Source organism: Pongo abelii, chromosome 15 (genome assembly GCF_028885655.2).
Source record: "Pongo abelii isolate AG06213 chromosome 15, NHGRI_mPonAbe1-v2.0_pri, whole genome shotgun sequence".
NCBI classification, from domain to species: domain Eukaryota; kingdom Metazoa; phylum Chordata; class Mammalia; order Primates; family Hominidae; genus Pongo; species Pongo abelii.
In genome coordinates, this window is record NC_072000.2 from 68,146,852 (window position 1) to 68,166,165 (window position 19,314).

General features: G+C 37.0%; 1 protein-coding gene across 13 annotated transcripts in view; it reads left to right on the top strand.

The window, feature by feature from the left end:
• SYNE2 (spectrin repeat containing nuclear envelope protein 2) overlaps positions 1–19,314 on the top strand; it is a 368,208-nt gene that overhangs the window by 123,793 nt on the left and 225,101 nt on the right. For all 13 annotated transcript variants that reach the window (XM_054530190.2, XM_054530185.2, XM_054530188.2 and 10 more), the window contains 12 exons: positions 267–431; positions 1,611–1,723; positions 2,557–2,719; positions 4,356–4,434; positions 4,691–4,878; positions 6,321–6,485; positions 7,430–7,576; positions 10,133–10,294; positions 14,101–14,259; positions 14,612–14,785; positions 17,508–17,642; positions 18,726–18,884. In XM_054530190.2, coding sequence (XP_054386165.2) covers positions 267–431; positions 1,611–1,723; positions 2,557–2,719; positions 4,356–4,434; positions 4,691–4,878; positions 6,321–6,485; positions 7,430–7,576; positions 10,133–10,294; positions 14,101–14,259; positions 14,612–14,785; positions 17,508–17,642; positions 18,726–18,884 — 1,809 coding nt within the window. The remainder of the gene's footprint in view (positions 1–266; positions 432–1,610; positions 1,724–2,556; positions 2,720–4,355; positions 4,435–4,690; positions 4,879–6,320; positions 6,486–7,429; positions 7,577–10,132; positions 10,295–14,100; positions 14,260–14,611; positions 14,786–17,507; positions 17,643–18,725; positions 18,885–19,314) is intronic.

The following is a 19,314-nucleotide window of genomic DNA, read 5'->3' on the forward strand; positions in this document are numbered from 1 at the left end:
CCCCCATATCTTGTTGTGGATTTATCAAAACATTTGTTTTTTCTTATGTCTTCTTTTCCTACAGCTTTTGAACAAATTATATTCCTGGTGAGCAAGTAGCCAAGTGATATTTAAAACTAAGAAATTTACCCATTGATGAAGATTTCCTGATAATTGATCACATTTATCAGACTTGGCTTCCAGAGAAACTTCAAAGAATCAAACATACTGTATGTGAAGAAATAAACTAGAAAAGTTCTACTGAAGAATATCTTCTTTTTTTTCAGATTAATGCATGGAAAATAAAGCTGAATTATGCCTTGCCCCCACCCCTCCATCAAACTGAAGCTTGGCTCCAGGAGGTAGAAGAGCTTATGGATGAAGATTTGTCAGCCTCCCAGGATCACTCTCAAGCCGTGACTCTGATACAAGAGAAAATGACTTTATTCAAGGTTGGAAAAGAAAAAAAAAGAGATGTAGAAAAATACATATTTTGTTAGGGATTGTTCTTGAGGAAGACTGTGTCCTAAAAAGAAGAGAAGGATAATAGTGGATATTTGAGGATGGTTTAGAATGATTCCTCTGGGAATTTTTGGGACCTAGAACGTAACTTTACATTCATGACCATTGTGCTAGTTTAAGGTTGAAACAATTAGGATAGAATCTAAATAAGGATAGAGTTCTAAAGCAACTATAAATAAAGTCTGACCGAAAAAAAAGGTCAAGGGGTGGGAGGGTGGAGAAGGGGGAGCCTGATTTAAAATTTGAGGGACTGAGTTCTCACTAAAATGGCATGAAAAAAAATTATGTGAGATTTATGGTATTTGAGCCTACAAAGGAATGGAAAATACACCAATAAATAGAAGATTGTAATAATGGTTTTACTAAAGAAACTACCGTCTGCCTCTCTGTAAAATGTTCAGATTTAAAACATTTATGATGAAAATTTCTTTTTTTGAGACGGAGTCTTGCTCTGTCGCCCAGGCTGGAGTGCAGTGGCACGATCTCGGCTCACTGCAAGCACCGCCTCCCGGGTTCACACCATTCTCCCGCCTCAGCCTCCCGAGTAGCTGGGACTACAGGTGCCCGCCACCACACCCAGCTAATTTTTTGTATTTTTAGTAGAGACGGGGTTTCACTGTGTCAGCCAGGATGGTCTCAAGCTCCTGACCTTGTGATCTGCCCACCTCGGCCTCCCAAAGTGCTGGGATTACAGGCATGAGCCACTGCGCCCTGCCGAAAATATGTATTCACAAAATCTTTAGTTAAAGGGGGTAGTTTCATCCTAGGCAATATAGCAAGACCCCACCTCTACAGAAATTTTTTTTAAAAAACAAAATTAGCTGGGTATTGTGCTGTGTGCCTGTAGACCCAGCTACTCAGGAAGCTGAGGTGAGAGGATCCCTTGAATCCAGGAATTCCAGGCTGCAGTGAGCTATGATCGCACCACTGCACTCCAGCCTGGGTGACAGAGCAAGACCCTGTGTCTTAAAACAATAAAAAAAAGTGGGTTGAGGGGAGGGCTTTATGATTTTTTTTGAGAAAAGATGTAATGCAAGTGAGATTGACAAACCCTTAATTACAGTGTTTGGCAATAAATATCGTTTATGTCATGCTGAATTTCTTTTCAGAGCCTGATGGATAGATTTGAGCATCATTCGAACATTCTCCTTACCTTTGAAAATAAGGATGAAAATCACTTGCCATTGGTACCACCTAACAAATTGGAGGAAATGAAAAGACGGTGTGTAACACTACCATTTTACAGCTGCTGGCACTATTCACGTTTGAGTAACAACTGATACTACAGGGACCACAAAATACAGATTTTTAGATCATTTTTACCAAGTATTCTCCTTTAAATCTTGATAACAGTATCTTCACGTTTTATGTAGTAGTAACATTATAGATATTAGGCCAACATACCTCCTTTTTTATTGAATGGTAGAATATGGTGATGGAAAACATTCAGAAACTGAGCTCTGTATCTTGGTTTTGGGTAAGTTACTCTCTTTCTGAGCATGTTTCCACCTTTGTAAATTTAGGTTAATGATAATTGCCCTGTCCAGGTCTCACCAGGAAACTGGATCAAATGGGAGGAGGGATATGAAAGCACTTTATAAACTGTAAAATACTACGAATATTGAGATTATTTAATTCATTATCTTTTCTTATTACTCAAAAACAACTTATTAGAATAATAAGAGGGTGTTAGCCTTAATAATGAAAACTTTTAATATATAAACTTAGATTATAGTTTCATTAAGTTATATGGAAGTTTTCAGATTTAGTAAACTATTTCATAGATCAGCATTTTATTACAGGTTTTGTCAGTCGGAGAATAGTTTATTCAGAAAATGTTCTCTTTTGATGTTTTTACCTTAGAAATGGTTGTTGTATATCTAGTCACAGTATTTGTTTTACAATGTTTAAAAAAGAAAAAGACAGTGATACATCTGAGTTCCATGTGCTTAAAAGAAAAAGCTAAAGCCTCAATATTTTTTAAAATGCTGAACAGATTTCTCACATTTGGTCAATAATATTAAGTTAAATTCTAAAACCTGCACTGTTTTCCAGAATCAACAACATTTTGGAGAAAAAATTTATTCTACTTCTAGAATTTCATTACTACAAGTGCTTAGTTCTTGGTTTGGTAGATGAAGTGAAATCAAAATTGGATATTTGGAACATTAAATATGGGAGCAGAGAATCTGTGGAATTATTGCTGGAAGACTGGCATGTAAGCTTTTTAATTTTGTGTCTTAGGCAACTCCTCCATCTCTGGGTGCTGTGTTTGCATTTTTCCTTGGCATGATTTCCCATTAACTCTTCAGGTTTTGAGATGGGTTTTCTTGGTAGATTTCATTAGCTTAAATATTGCATGGAGAAAAGAATTACAGGGAGTCAAACAGGAGCATAGGAAAGAGTAAAAATATAGAAAATATCACTACTTACTGCCCAAGGGGAGATTAAGAGTTAACCAGGTCTATTAATGTAATATAAAAGGTTTCCATGCTTTTTTTCATTAAAAATTCCTCTTTCACTTACTTGAAATGTTTATTTTTGTTTCCTTTTCAGATTCATAGTTTCATGCAGTAATTACATTTTTCTTATAACATTTTGATCTTAGCTTACTAAATTTTACTAGCTAGGATAAACAATACATTTTCTCTTTTGTCTTGAGGCTTTCCTTTTGGGTTTAGCTCTTCTAATTTATAGGAAAAAATGTTTGAAGTGACTTGCATATAAGTGTGTTCAGATCTAAGTTAAAACTACAGCATCACAGAAATGTCAATTCTACATTTAGGCTTTGTCCTTTTTGTTTCCCTCCTTTTAGAGATGAGGTGGGGTGGGGCTGGGCGCAGTGGCGCACACCTGTAATCCCAACACATTAGGAGGCCAAGGCAGGTAGATCCCCTGAGGTCAGGAGTTCGAGACATGGCAAAACCCTGTCTCTACTAAAAATACAAAAATTAGCTGGGTGTGGTTGTAGGCCCCTGTAATACCAGCTACTTGGAAGGCTGAGGCAGGAGAATCACTTGAACCCTGGGAGGTGGAGGCTGCAGTTAGCCGAGATTGTGGCACCGCACTGCATTCCAGCCTGGGCGACAGAGCAAGACTTTGTCTTAAAAAAAAAAAAAAAGAAAAAAAGAAATGAGCGGGGAAGGAAAAATCCAAGATTGTAAATTTTATTGTAAAAATTTTTAAAAATTATAAAGAGAAATTTACTTCCAGTTTATGACTTAAACACTCTAAGTTTCCAAACAGGAAGCATCATTCTAAACTAGGCTAGATTTTGAGTTATTTCTATTTCTTTTTCCTTGCTTGAATTCTCATTTTTCTATTTAAATATTCATACTATTGGCACACATAAGTATACAGTCAATATGAATTTTGAATTAGCTTAGTATTTTTTCCATAACAGAATTTGGTTAATGGTAGTTTCTGAAATGTTTTTGTGTGATGGATATCTTTTTGTAACATACTCTAATATATCTAAAAAAATTACTCAATATTAAAGCATGTGAAATAAGAGCAACTGACACAATTATGTAATAAAGAAAATGTGCAAAGTAGGAGATCCTGAAATTAAATACTTGCCTTTTTTCCACAAGAGGAAAACCATTATAGCACCATGTCACCACATTAAGATCAATTTTATCAGATGTCAGACCTATTTAATGTTCACACTCAGCTTATGTCTCCTAGATTTTCACCATCCTTCTTCCTCTTTTGCTACCAAATATGTAGTATTAAAGCCCTAAAGAAATTTTGGTAACTATGTCCTTCATTGAATGGCTGTATCTCACTATCTGGATTTCTTGGCACAATTTTAAAAGTAAAAACTGTCAATATGTTTTTTGTTTTCTTCCCAGAAATTTATTGAAGAAAAAGAATTCCTAGCTCGACTTGATACTTCTTTTCAAAAATGTGGAGAAGTTTATAAGAATTTGGGTAAAGTAGTTCAGTTACTTTTTGATGGAATGACTGTCACTTAACAATGATGTTTTATCTGTTGTGCTTTCTATATAATGTTTAAGAAATTAGTTTTATGTGCGTGTTTTCCTGGGAAAATTCTTGCTTTCACTTTTAATATTGTCAGAGTACATATTATTTTGCCGCTGTCAATTAATATGCAAATATTTTTAAATAGTATTATTAATAAAAAATTGTTTCCTAAGATTACTTTTTTGTTTTGTTAATATTGTAGCTGGAGAATGTCAGAATATTAGTAAACAGTATATGATGGTGAAATCTGATGTTTGTATGTATAGAAAAAAAATATATAATGTGAAGTCCACTCTACAAAAAGTGCTGGCATGTTGGGCTACTTATGTGGAAAACCTTCGCTTACTAAGGGCATGCTTTGAGGAGACAAAGAAGGAAGAAATTAAAGAGGTATTTGCAGTCTAATAGCATCTGCTCAATTTTATTTTTTAATTGTTTTATTTTGTGACCCTCATTTTCAATCCAAAGATGAGAAAACAGAGAAGAGTACACCAGTGTTTTAGAAAATTCTTCAAGGTCTTGGAAAGAATTTAGTTTCTTCCCGATATAATTGCCAAGAGGTAGTTTTCTCCACTGGTTTATATATACATGGTCACATACACACATACACGCCCCCCTCTTCCCACACACAGAGCTTTCTTAAGGTATAATTTACATACAGAGTAATAGCTTTGGGGAGATGTTTTGCTAAGCTCTTTGGAGAGGAAATAAGACTTAATATACTGGCTAGCTTATAGACACAGTTAAAATAAACTACTGTTCAGAAAGTTTTATTTTTCCATTTGGTTGAAACCTTTCAGCTCTAATATCTTCCTGATTTCTAGAGGAGGAAAATCAAGATACCTTAATTTATGTGTAGAGGTGTGGAACAACTGTCAATGTAATTCATTATTGTTTTCATGTGTTATTCATGTAATAATCTGTTCTATGATTATCTGAGGTGGTTTTTCTTTCTTTCATTTGTTTTTCTCTGTTGCAGATGCTATAGATAGCCTTTCAGATTAAGCATTTCCAAAATAGAAACTAAAATTAATAGAAAATAGATTATTTGTGTTAATGTAAACTTTGTGATAATGGTAAGAGTGCAAAAAAGAGCATTTTAGGGGTTGAGTCATCACTTCTGTCACCTATATTAGCACTAGAAATTCAAATCTTCGTCTTCCAACAGTCCTTCTGTCTTTAAAGATCTTCTATAAAAATGTACATAACTCAGAGAAAAACACTCTAAGGTGATAATACCCAAACTGCTAAGAAACCCTCAGCCACCAGAGAGAACTAAGAGAACTTACAGAACACTCTAAAATTTGAAGGAGACACAACAACATCCATCTGTTGGACACCATGCTGCTATTAAATTGTTGAACCTGACTACTAAAAATGGGAACTGTTAGATAATATTTCTGGTCTAGGGACTCTCTGAAAAAGTTAATGAGACAGTTAAGGCTCCACGAACTAAACAAGTTTGGAAACCTCTTCTGTAAGTTCATCAGCCACGTAGAAAGAGATAAGATGCATCATAAAAGTTCAAGACCAGGAGTGATGACAGACAGCTGGCATTTGCCAGTTAGCACTTAGGAGTGAAGAGCTAGACCAACAGGGATGGCAGACTCCTCTAAGGGGAAAGTCAAAGTCTCTGCAAAGAATGTTGCTTAGAATTAGTCTTGGTGCGGAGGTTGCAATGACCTTGATTACACCACTGCACTCCAGCCTGGGCAACAGAGCAAGACTCCATCTCCAAAAAAAAAGAAAAAAGCCTTGGTGAACATTTATTATACATAATAGAAAGACAATATTGTGTCATTAAAATAGTATGTTGCTTATGTGTTATGTAGGTACCCTTTGAGACACTAGCTCAGTGGAATCTAGAACATGCTACTTTAAATGAAGCAGGAAATTTCTTGGTCGAAGTCAGCAATGATGTGGTTGGATCATCTATTTCTAAAGAACTGAGAAGGCTGAATAAAAGATGGAGAAAGTTGGTTTCAAAAACTCAACTTGTAAGTTCTTTTGATTGGTTGCAGCTTTATTTAGATATGATTCATGTACCATACAATTTACTCATTGTAAGTTCATAACCGATTGATTTCTGGTATATGCACAGAGTTATGTAGCCATTACCATAAAAAATTTAGAACATTTTTATTACTTCATAAGGAAACCCTAGCAGTCACTCCCTATTTTCTTCCAACCCCCACCCCCCGAGCCCTATGCAACCACGAATCTACTGTCTTTCTATAGATTAGCCTATTCTGGACATTTCACATAATGGAATCATATAATATGTGATCTCTTGTGACTGGCTTACGTTACTTGGCATAATATTTTTAAGGTTCATCTGTATTATAGAATGTAATTGTACTTCATTCCTTTTTATTGGCAAATAATAATTCATTGTATGGATATACTACATTTTGTTTATCCATTCTCTAGTTTATACACATTTGAGTTCTTTTCACTTTTTGGGTTTTTATGAACAATGCAGCTATGGACATTCATGTGGACACATGTTTTCTTTGAGTGTATGCTCAAGAGAGCTTTCAGTTCTCGAATCTTTCTTGAGTATATGCCTGAGAGATCTTTTAATTCTTGAACCTTTTTTACTATAGAGCTTTCTAGTTGAAATTCACTTACCATGAAGGAAAAACAAGCATTGTTTTGCCTACTAGATTTTCAGCTCATTGAGAACATACACTGAGCCTTATGTATCTTTATATGTAGCACAGTGCCTCATAAAAGCAGACTTTTTATAAAATATTTTTTCAACTGATTCTTAACAATTTGAGATGTAGGTGTTTTATGTGAAATGCTCATATTTTATAACACTGTTGTAGTTTAATCCTAAACGTATATTTGAATATATTACATCCACTTACTGTTTGTAATGTATATTAGCATAAAATAAAAATATGAGTATTACATTTCATGAAATTATCTTGTATAGGAAATGAACCTGCCACTGATGATAAAAAAACAGGATCAGCCCACTTTTGACAATTCTGGAAATATTCTGTCTAAAGAAGAAAAAGCAACTGTTGAGTTTTCAACAGATATGTCAATAGAACTTCCTGAAAATTATCAAAATATAAAGGTAAAATAATCATACTTTGTATATTTCACTTGCAAATAGAAATAATTTAACTTTGCCATTGAAAAAAAGATATTGCCGGGCACGATGGCTCATACCTGTAATCCCAGCACTTTGGGAGGACAAAGCAGGTGGATCGCTTGAGCTCAGGAGTTTGAAATCAGCCTGGGTAACATGGCAAAACCATGTCTATACCAAAAATACTAAAGATTAGCTGGACATGTGTTTGTGCACCTGTGGTTCTAGCTACTTGGGAGGCTTGCTTGAGCCTGGGAGGTGGAAGTTGAAAGTGAGGCGAGATCATGCCACTGCACTCCAGCCTGGGTGACAGAGTAAGACTCCCGTCTCAAAAAAAGAAAGAAAAGATATTGTTGAGTTGGTGGTAAATGTGTGGATTGCTAGATAACATTTAAAGTATGGTCATTTCCTAGGAAAATGCTTAAATGTTTTCCCTTATGAAGTCTTTAGCATGAAAGTCTTATTACACCTACTGTGCTCTCACAGACACACAGAGCAGTCCTGACTCTGAGCAGTGTAAATTGAGTTATTTTCTTGAGATTACTTCTGACTAGTGCACAGAAATTGGCTACCTTTAGGCTAGCCCCTGGCCTCAGTGTGTCTTGCTTCCTTTCTGTAAAATGGGGGAAAATATTCTATTTCTTCCTTGTTTTGTTGGGTAATTTGGAGGATGACTTTAGAGTCATCCTCCCAAGTATGGGAAAAGAACAAAAAATAAATTAAAAATCATATACTTGTAACATATAATACCTATGGCTTTGGAAATGCTCCACCTTCATGATAACTTACACGGCTTTACTTAAACTACTTTTAAACTGGCTCGGACCTACTGGCAAGATGGAGTGCCAGCATTTTCCTACTGTAAGAATGCCTACTTAGAAAATCTGGAAAGATCTGAATTTTTGCAGTGTGCTTAAAATATTAGAGTCTTCTGATACATTTAAAATGTGATCTGACCAGGCAAGGTGGCTTATGCCTTCAATTCTAGCACTTTGGGAGGCTGAGGCGAGAGGATTGCTTAAGCTCAGAAGTTCAAGACCAACCTGGGCAACGTAGTGAAACCCTATCTCTATTTAAAATAAATAAAATAAATAAAACAGTGATCTGATTAAAAACAACTTTAAGAATGTATCTTTCGGCTGGGAGTGGTGGCTCATGCCAGCACTTTGGAAGGCCAAGGCAGGCAGATCATTTGAGGTCAGGAGTTTGAGACCAGCCTGGCCAACATGGTGAAATCCTGTATTTACTAAAAATACAAAAATTAGCTGGGAGTGGTGGCAGGTGCCTGTAATCCCAGCTACTTGGGAGGCTGAGGCAGGAGAATTGCTTGAACCCGGGAGGCGGAGGTTGCCGTGAACCAAGATTGCACCACTGCACTCCAGCCTGGGTGACAGACAGAGACTCCATCTCAAAAAAAAAAAAAAAAAAAAAAAAAAGAGTGTATCTGTGTACTCCATAAATATAAGCCATTATAATTTGTCAATATATAGTTTAAGAAATAATGTACCTATCATGTAAAGCTATAGTATGTCAACCTATAGATTATTAATGGGAAAAATTTAATTTTGTTGAAATTTGTTTGAGTTTCTTCTTGATATTTTACAACTACCATTACTAATAGCTATGTTTGTTTAAATCGCATATGAGTTTTAGAAATGTGTTTATAGTCACTTACCCTAATTTACTAAACTTTAATCTTCTTACATGTAAAATGTAGAAAATATTATCTGATAGGAATGATATTATAATTAAGTAAGAAACCCTGAACAAACTTTTTAATTTGCAAAGTGATATATACTATATTGAAGTGTTATCATTGGCCAGGCATAGTGTCTCATACCTGTAATCCCAGCTCTTTGGGAGGCTGAGATGGAACTTAAGCTCAGGAGTTCGAGATCAGCCTGGGCAACATAGTGAGACCCCATCTCTACAAAATATAAAAACTTAGCTAGACGTAGTGGCATACACCTGTAATTCCAGCCACTGAGGAGGCCGAGGTGGGTGGATCACTTGAGCCTGGGAGGTTGAAGCTGCAATGAGCTGTGATTGTGCCACTGTACTCCAGCCTGGGCAATAAAGCGAGACCTCATGTAGAAACAAAAAGTTATTATTGTCAAAGAACTACATCTTATGTCATTAAAATATGTTTAATTAGCACTCTTCAGGAAAGAAAGTGGTGTAACTTTTTTATCTTTTATTTTTGAAGACAGGGTCTTTCTTTGTTGCCCAGGCTGGAATGCAGTGGCATGATCATAGCTCACTGTAGCCCCAAACTCCTGGGTTTAGGCAATTCGCTTGCCTCAGCCTCCTGAGTAGCTAGAACTACAGGCATGCACCATTATGCCCAGCTAACTTTAAAATTTTTTGTAGAGATGAGGTCTCACTTTGTTGCCCAGACTGGTTACAAACTCCTAGCCTCAAGCGATCCTCCTGCCCTGGCCTCCTAAAGAGCTGGGATTACAGGTGTAACTTTTTGAAAAGGAAAATTATTTTGTTATGTACATGCTGACATTTTCTCAGTGGTACTTTTGAATGTTGTAGGCTGGAGAGAAACATGAAAAAGAAAATGAAGAATTCACAGGGCAACTAAAAGTGGCTAAAGATGTTGAAAAACTCATTGGACAAGTGGAAATCTGGGAGGCAGAAGCCAAATCTGTTTTGGATCAAGATGATGTGGACACCTCAGTGGAAGAATCTTTGAAGGTATGAGTGTAAAAGTATTAAGAGGGTACTTTCATGGTTGTGCATTTATGTTTTAAGATAAATAAGAAGTTTTAAAGTAAGTAGTAATAAGCCTACAGTTTTAATTTTCTTTGTTGGGAGTTTTAAAAATGAATGGATTTTATCCCTGGATCATTTGCTGTTATTTTGCTTGAAAGCAGAGGATAGATTAGGAGACCACTGATAATACCTATGAATGTTAAGCTCTTGGACTTATTTTCTTAGCTATAACATGGGGGTTAAAATATTTTCCTGCACCAGAGGACAATGAGGAGATGAGTGAGTTCAGTCTCATTATAGCTCAGTGCAGAGTACACATAAGAGATTATATAATCAGGCTGGGCGCGGTGGCTCACGCCTGCAATCCCAGCACTTTGGGCGGTTGAAGCGGGTGGATCACAAGGTAAAGAGATCGAGACCATCCTGGCCAATATGGTGAAACCCCGTCTCTACTGAAAATACAAAAAATTAGCTGGACGTGGTGGCGCGCATGCCTGTAGTCCCAGCTACTCGGGAGGCTGAGGCAGGAGAAATTGCTTGAACCCAGGAGGCAGAGGTTGCAGTGAGCCGAGATTGCATCACCGCACTCCAGCCTGGAGACAGGGCGAGATTCCTTCTGGAAAAAAAAAAAAAAAAGAAATCATACAATCTCTGCTTTGAAAGTTCACCTGCTGATGAAGCCACTCTCCTTTCCTTACTCAATGCAGGGAGAGTGACTCATGTTGTTAGATCTCCATTCTGTATTCTCAGGCAGTCCACTCATTGAAAGGCAGTGAGGCAAGAATGTGTCTTAATATCACTTAGTTCTCCTGGGAAAGGAGTTATCATTGAGGTTTTTACTGAGTTCCAGCTCAGCTATAAAACCTACAGAGCATAAGTTACAACAAGATGGGAAGTTCCTGGAATAAAAAGGAACATTTACATAATTTTTCTAAGCCTACATTTCTGAAAGGTGTATATTTCAGCATTTTGTGTTTTCATTGTGTGATAGTTTTTATTGCTTTGAAAATATTATATAAATTTATCATGCCATCTCATCTGCCAGTGCTTTTCTGATTTTATTTTTAATATTTATTTATCTACTCTATCTGGAATTTATTTTCTTGGAAAAAAATGAGGTAGAAATTAAATATTTAAAACATTTTAAAATAATTTAAAAATTATAGTGAACATACAAGCACACTGAAATATATTTATTTCTATTAAGAAAGAATTAAGTAGATATTCATTGGATCAAAATACTGGATCAAGATATATTCTAAAGTAAGAAATACAAGTTCCTAAACTGTATGGATAATGAGCTAATTTAATCCCATTTGTGGTTTTTAAACAGAGTTGTATTTTTATATATAATACATTTATATTCATAGAAAAATATCTGTAAAGATATACCCGTAACTGAGTCTATCTTAATCCCATGTTATTCCCAGCTTCTAGTACATGGTAGACATAAAATAAATATTTTCTTTCCTTTTTTTTGAGACAGGGTTCTGCTCTGTCACCCAGGCTGGAGTACAGTGGCACAACCATGGCTCACTCGACCTCCCCAGGTTCAAGTGATCCTTCCACTTCAGCCTCCCAAGTAGCTGGGATTACAGGCATGCACCATCACGCCCAGCTAATTCTTATGTTTTTAGTAGAGATAGGGTTTTGCTGTATTGCCCAGGCAGGCCTTGAACTCCTGGGCTCAAGTGATTTGCCCGCCTCAGCCCCTCAAAGTGCTGGGATTGTAGGCGTGAGCCACCGTGCCCAGCTATAAATATTTTCTTTACATGCTGTACCTTTCTATTGTTTTTCAGTTTTTTTTAATTACATGAGCTTTTTTGTTGGTTTTATAATTTAAAAGAGGGAAAAATTGAAATTATAAATGAACATGCTAATTTTAAAAAATTGAAATCACTGTGATTCCACTGCCCCAAGACAAATAAGATCAACATTTACATAGTTGATATCACATACTATAACTTCTATTTTATCATACCCATGTATATTAGTTTTCACCCTGCTATTAAAGATATACCCGAGACTGGGCAATTGACAAAAGAAAGAGGTTTAATGGACTTACAGTTCCATGTGGCTGGGAAGGCCTCACAATCATGGTGGAGGGTGAAAGGCATGTCTATGTGGCGACAGAAAAGAGAAGAGGGCTTGTGCAGGGAAACTCCCCCTTATATAATCATCAGATCTCATGAAACTTATTCACTATTATGAGAACAGCACAGGAAAGATCTGCCCTCATGATTCAATTACCTCTCACCGAGTCTCTCCCACAACTCATGGGAATTCAAGATGAGATTTGGGTGGGGACACAGCCAAACCATATCACCATGCCACTGTGAGTTGTAATTAAAAAATTATTTTTTGCTAACTTGAGAACTGAAAAGTGGTATCTCCTTATTGTTTTAATGGGTACTTATTTGACTACATGTAATATTGAACTATCATGTATTTATTAGACATCTGTTTCTGTGAATTATCTATTATATTTTCAAAATTTTCTTTGGGATCTTGGCATTTTTAAAATTGAATTATACAAGCTCTTTGAATTGTGATCCATTTTCATTTCTGTGTCACATATTTTTGCTGAGTTGTTGACTTTGTTTATTTTATTTTGCATTGCAGGATTTTTATATTTATGCAGTCATGTCTATCCCTACTCTTAGGCCTGGAAAGACCCTCTGCAGTGAGATAGCAGATCAGATTTTATTTTATTTTATTATGTTTTTGAGACTGAGTCTCGCTCTGTTGCCCAGGCTGGAGTGCAGTGGTGCAATCTTGGCTCACTGCTCACTGCAATCTCTACCTCCCAGGTTCAAGAGATTCTTCTACCTCAGCCTGCCAAGTAGCTGGGACTATAGGCGCCCGCCACCACACCTGGCTAATTTTTGTATTTTTAGTAGAGGCCGGGTTTCACCATGTTGTCCAGGCTGATCTCAAACTCCTGACCTCAACTGATCCACCCACCTCGGCCTCCCAAAGTGCTGGGATTACAGGCATGAGCCCCCGCCAGTTTTATTTTATTTCATTTATTTTATTGTATTTTTTGAGATGGAGTTTCACTCTTGTCGCCCAGGCTGGAGTTCAGGAGCACAGTCTTGGCTCACTGCAACCTCTGCCTCCTGGGTTAAAGCAATTCTCCTGCCTCAGTCTCCCGAGTAACTGGGACTACAGGCGTGTGCCACCATGATCAGCTAATTTTGTATTTTTAGTAGAGATGAGGTTTCACCATGTTGGCCAGGGCGGTCTCGAACTCCTGACCTCAGGTGATCAGCTCACTTCAGCCTCTCAAAGTGCTAGGATTACAGGCGTGAGCCACTGTGCCTGGCCGCAGCTTGGTTTTTATGGATAATGTCTTCTTTTTGTGGTTTCATATTTCTGACCCATTTGGAATTTATTTCTGTTATGATATATAAAGATTATTTTCCAATAGCTAGTTTCTCCAGTAACATTTATTGAATTCTCCTCTCCACTACTTTGACATAGAATAAGATCATTTTAATATTTATTACCATTGTCTCAAGTTTCTTTCTATTGTCATTGTATTACTTTTATTCTTTATTTTATTGAAGTGCTTACTGTATAAAGAATAATCTATAAAACATGTTCAGAATCTGATTGTATCAATATGAAATTTCAAAATAACTCCTTAAAATATCATTTTTCGGAATGCAAATTTGCCTGATTTTGGATTAATAATGAACTTTTTTGGTTTCCTGAGATTGTTTTGATTAATGTTTAACATATAATCAGAATGTTTATTGTGATCTCACTTCAATTTGTTTTAATAGCATCTTATTGCCAAAGGCTCTATGTATGATGAGCTTATGGCAAGAAGTGAAGATATGTTACAAATGGATATACAAAATATTTCAAGCCGGGAGTCCTTTCAACATGTTCTCGCAACTGGGCTTCAGGCAAAGATTCAAGAAGCTAAAGAGAAAGTCCAGGTCTCTCTTTAATATTCCCTATTTAGTAATTCTGTTCTCTAAAACTGAGGGGTCACTGGGTGGGCAATGAAGGGGGGTGATAGCTCTGTAGCTTGGAAACGTTTTTTTAAAATATAACTTTTGCATTATGTTTTATTTCTTTATAATTTAGAGCATATCAGAAAATATAAGTATCATAGCATATAAGTATCATAATTTAGATAGATATCTAAATTTAGATAAATTTATCATAGTTTAGATAGATATCTAAATATCTTTGTCTAGTGCAAAATAACAAATAAAGTATTTGTTAACTTAAGAATTTATTAAGAATTAGTCCCCGTGTTAATTTGAGAATTTTTTTGTCTTCAAGATCAATGTGGTAAAACTCATTGCAGCGTTGAAGAACTTAACTGACGTTTCACCAGAATTGGACATCAGGCTGAAGATGGAAGAATCCCAGAAGGAACTTGAATCATATATGATGAGGGCTCAGCAGTTACTGGGGCAAAGAGAGAGCCCCGGTGGACTCATTTCAAAATACAAGGTGGGAATCTTTTCAACCATCAAATGTAGGACATTATTGTTAACTGCCTATCTTGTTTGAAATCAAGATGTTTCCCTCACTGTAATTATATACTGAGTTACTATAACTTAAAAAGAATTTCCCAGTATTATATATTGTTCCCCTGAGGTTATTAACCATAAGTATTCAAGTATAGAATTTTTTAATTCAAATTTTATTGTGGATCTGCTGAATGTACTCGGTGATATGGTGTAAAGAGTGCAGCCGACTCTATGACATTGAACAGGAATTTAATTTCTCTGGCTTTTTAATTTGTAAAATTGGCATAATAATTCCAGCCCTATCCAGCTGTCAGATTTGTTGTGAGGCTTTAAGTGAAAATAAGGCACGTGAAGTTACTTTGCATACATTCTCTGAATGTAAAAAAAAACATTATTATTAAAATACTTTGATAAAAGTTATTCATGGAAGCATACTTTTCTATAGTTAAACCCAATAATGTTTTGTATGGAGACAGTTTCAGGTGATTTTTATGGTTTGATAGGCTGAGGTTGCAGCTTAAGATGTCACCAAACCAGAGACTCACTATTAATTAACATGGTGGGAGGTGCTGGGGGGATTAGAAGCAAAGCTAAATGCCTCTACCTTGGAGCAAATTGGAGAGGTAGAGTAATACTTTTTTTCTTTCATATTCAGCATTTAGCACACTTTATTGAACACTTATAATGAGCTGGGCATTTAGGGGAAATAAAGATGCAGGAAGGCATTGCCCCTTTCCTGCACCTACTCTTTATGAAGGGGCGCCCTATAGGAGTCTCTCTTCATTCTCATCACGGCCTCCGTCTGTCTTCTGGGCCTCAAGCCTGTTTTGGCCTACTGGATTTGCTAACCATGCTGGGGCCCTGTTGTCAGTCATTTCAGCATTGCTTTTCCTATGACCTTAGTAGTCCTTGTCTGCTTGATCTCACGCTGTTTGCACTTTGCTAGCTGCCACCTTCAACCACTTCCCTCTGTCTTTTATTCCCACTTTTACTCCTAGGTTCCTGAAAGTACTAAATTGACCTTAAGAATGAATGCTTGTTTTAAATGATGATGAGGCTGGATTCTAGGTGGATAGATATGGTCTGGTCAGGAAAAAGAGAAGGAAAAAAAAAAAATAGAGGCTCCTAGTCTCCCTCTTTTATTTTTATTTTTATTTTTCTTAGAGACAGGGTCTCACTCTGTCACCCAGGCTGGAGTTCAGTGGTGCTATCTCGGCTCACTGCAGCCTCCAACTCCTGGGCTCAAGCTATCCTCCTGCCTCAGCCTCCAAGTAGCTGGTACTACAGGCAAACACCACTACACCCAGCTAATTTTAAAAAATTTTTTTTATAGAGAAAGGGTCTCACTCTGTTGGCCAAGGCTGGTCTCAAACTCCTGGCCTCAAGTGATCCTCCCACGTCGGTCTCCCAAAGTGCTGGGATTATGGGCGTGAGCCACTGTGCCCAGCTTCTTGGCTCCTTTACCAGAGAAGGGCTGGAGGTGTCAGTTCTCACACCATTTTCTTCTCCCTGACCTTCTTCCTTTTGGTTTTCCCCCATTTTGCCAATGGCATTTAGTCAAGTGAATACACTTTCACAGCAGAAGCAAGATCCCTGCCCTGGTAGGCATGCACACATGGGCAGTGGGAGCTCCCAGCTATGAATAGCATACAGGGTAAAAGTGTCTCCCCAGGTCATAAATCTAGCAGTCCTCAAGGAGGCCTTGGAGGAGGGCCCTGGAGCTCAGCATTGTGCCTTACCTGCAGCTGGTCCATAAAAATGTGTAATGAGTGAATGAGCGAATTCCCACCCTGCTTGGCTTCTTCTGGAGAATTACTTTCATCTTCTCCCTCTTGTAGGTTTTCTGCCTTTTTCACACACAGGCCCTGACCTGTTTTTTTGTTCTGTCATTCGCTAGTTACCTAGGCCAGGTTTCTGTTCCTGTAGAGTATGTCAGGTTAGGAGCAGACACATGCCTGTCAGGGCTGTTCCCATTCTTGTGTACTGCTGGGGAGGGACTGCCAACATGAGTGGCCCTGGGCAAAACTTTGAAGTTGATGGTGAAACAAATTGGCCTCCTTTCAGCATAACTGCTTATGCACGATAGTTAACCTTTTTATAAATTTTATCTTGGCCAGGCATGGTGGCTCACACCTATAATCCTGGCATTTTGGGAGGTTGAGGTGGGAGGCTTGCTGGAGCCCAGGAGTTTGAGGTTTCAGTGAGCTGTGATTGTGCCACTGCACTTCAGCCTAGGTGACAGATCACGATCCTATCTCAAAACAAAAAACAAAACAAAACAAAACTGATATACTCTTCATATTATATTGCTTCTGAAGTATGGTTGTCTGCTCAATACTTAAGAACTTTAGAGGAAACAGTCAGGGGCTCATTAACCCTGTACAGTGAACTTTACTTATCAATGGGGTAACAAAAATCATTTTGAATACCATAAAGGTATCTTAATCTGGGCCTCATGTGTAACTACATTTGAATAATAAATATTTTGGCACTCTTTTGAAAAGAATTTAAGAGATGCCAAAGGGCTAGCAACCTCGATTTACAAAAAGAAGTCTCCTATAAATCTTCAGATAGTCTTCAGAGAGCCCCTTCCCACTTTACCAGTTAAAGACATACCAAAATTAGCTTTGAGGATTTTGAGGATTTGGCAGTAGAATGAGGCTTTTATGATTTTGTTTGCAATTTTTTTTTTTTTTTTTTAGGAAGCACTAATAATTTCTAATACAAAAAGTCTGGCCAAGTATTTGAAAGCTGTTGAAGACCTAAAAAATAATGTAACTGAGGACATAAAGATGTCTTTAGAAGAAAAGAGTAGAGATGTCTGTGCCAAATGGGAGGTAAGAACATGCATATGTTTCTGAACTTAACGTTTTTATATGTCTGATCCTGGGCTGTTGGTTGTCAGAGCCATTCCTGGGGTTTTCCTGTCTATGCTGTATCACCAGTGGGCTGGTCCCTGCAGGCTGAAGTCCCAGGGTTCATACAGAGTTTCATAGCGGAATAGGTCTAGGCTTTGGTGGCAGACAAACCTGGATTCAGCAGCTGTGACCCTGGGCAAGTTACTTAACTTTTAGGAGCCTTCCTGATAAAAATGGGGTAACACCACCTACTGGGCAGAATTGATGCAAGGATTTATAGAAAGCATCTACCACTGAGATTATGTTCCGGTAGTTAATGGCAATTAATATTAAATGATAATTAATATTGAAATGTGTAATTAATATGATAATTAAAATGTGTGTGTCTATATATCTATGTCTGTGTAAGTGGATTGAATATGTACTGTTAAGGATCCTCCTAAAACTCATTTTAAAATAAACTTTATTACTTTAGAATAGTTTTAGATTTACAGAATTACTGTAAAGATGGCACAGAGAGTTCCAGTGTACCCCATGCCCAGATTCCTCTGTTATCAGCATCTTACCTTAGTATAGTATCGTTGATACAATTACTGGGTCAATGGTAACACATTATTTTTTCTGGCAGTTTACCCTGACAGATTGATACATTAGTATTAACTAAAGTTTGCACTTGATTTACCTTTTCACAGTTTTCCCCACATGTTCTTTCTGTCTGTTCTAGAATCTTATCCAGGATACACATTACATTTACTTATGTCTCCTTGGGCTCAGTTATCTGTTTTGCATACAGTTTCCCTCAGTCTGTAGCTTGTCTTTTCATTTTCTTAACAGTGCCTTTCACAGCTAAAATACATTTTTAGTTGTTAGAAAAAAAAAACCATGTTTATGGGCCTGGGATGTTTTAAAACATCTCCCCCCAAAATATATGGATGAATCAGAATGGCACTTAAGCTTTGTTTCTGTCCTTTTGTCACTACACATATATTTATTGTTACTATAAATACTTTTTTGTATGTTTTGTTCCCATGGTTAATATATTCCTTTGTTTTTTTTTTGTAGTCTCTTCATCATGAACTGTCTTTATATGTTCAACAACTAAAAATAGATATTGAAAAAGAAAAGCTTAGTGACAATATTTTAAAACTTGAAAAGCAAATAAATAAAGAAAAGAAACTTATCCGTAGAGGAAGGACCAAGGGTCTCATCAAAGAACATGAGGTACAATAACATGTTTCCACTTAAATTTTGTCATCATTTTGGGGTTTATCTTAAATGGTTGTGTGTATCTTTAGCCTAGGATGAAACCTGTTCTGAAAATTACCCTAGCCCTCCTCTCCCCGGGGATGATCACTTCTTTGCTTCACACTCGCAGCAGAGCCTGTGCTTCTTACTTTTTAGAAGTGAGAAAATTCGGCACTGAGTTAATATTTTATGATTTCCCTTGATGTGTCTCAGTGGCCCCTGTCCTCAGACTCTGGTCACAAATGTGTCAACTGTTACTAAAGTACCCACAGTTGGCTTTTGTCAGGACACAGTGTCCTCAGAAGCACAGCTTTTGAGAAAACGAGCAAATCAGGGTATAAAGCAGCTGGGGCAAATCTCATGATCTTTTTTTGGTCTCCATCCTATTTGACTGCTTTTATGTATT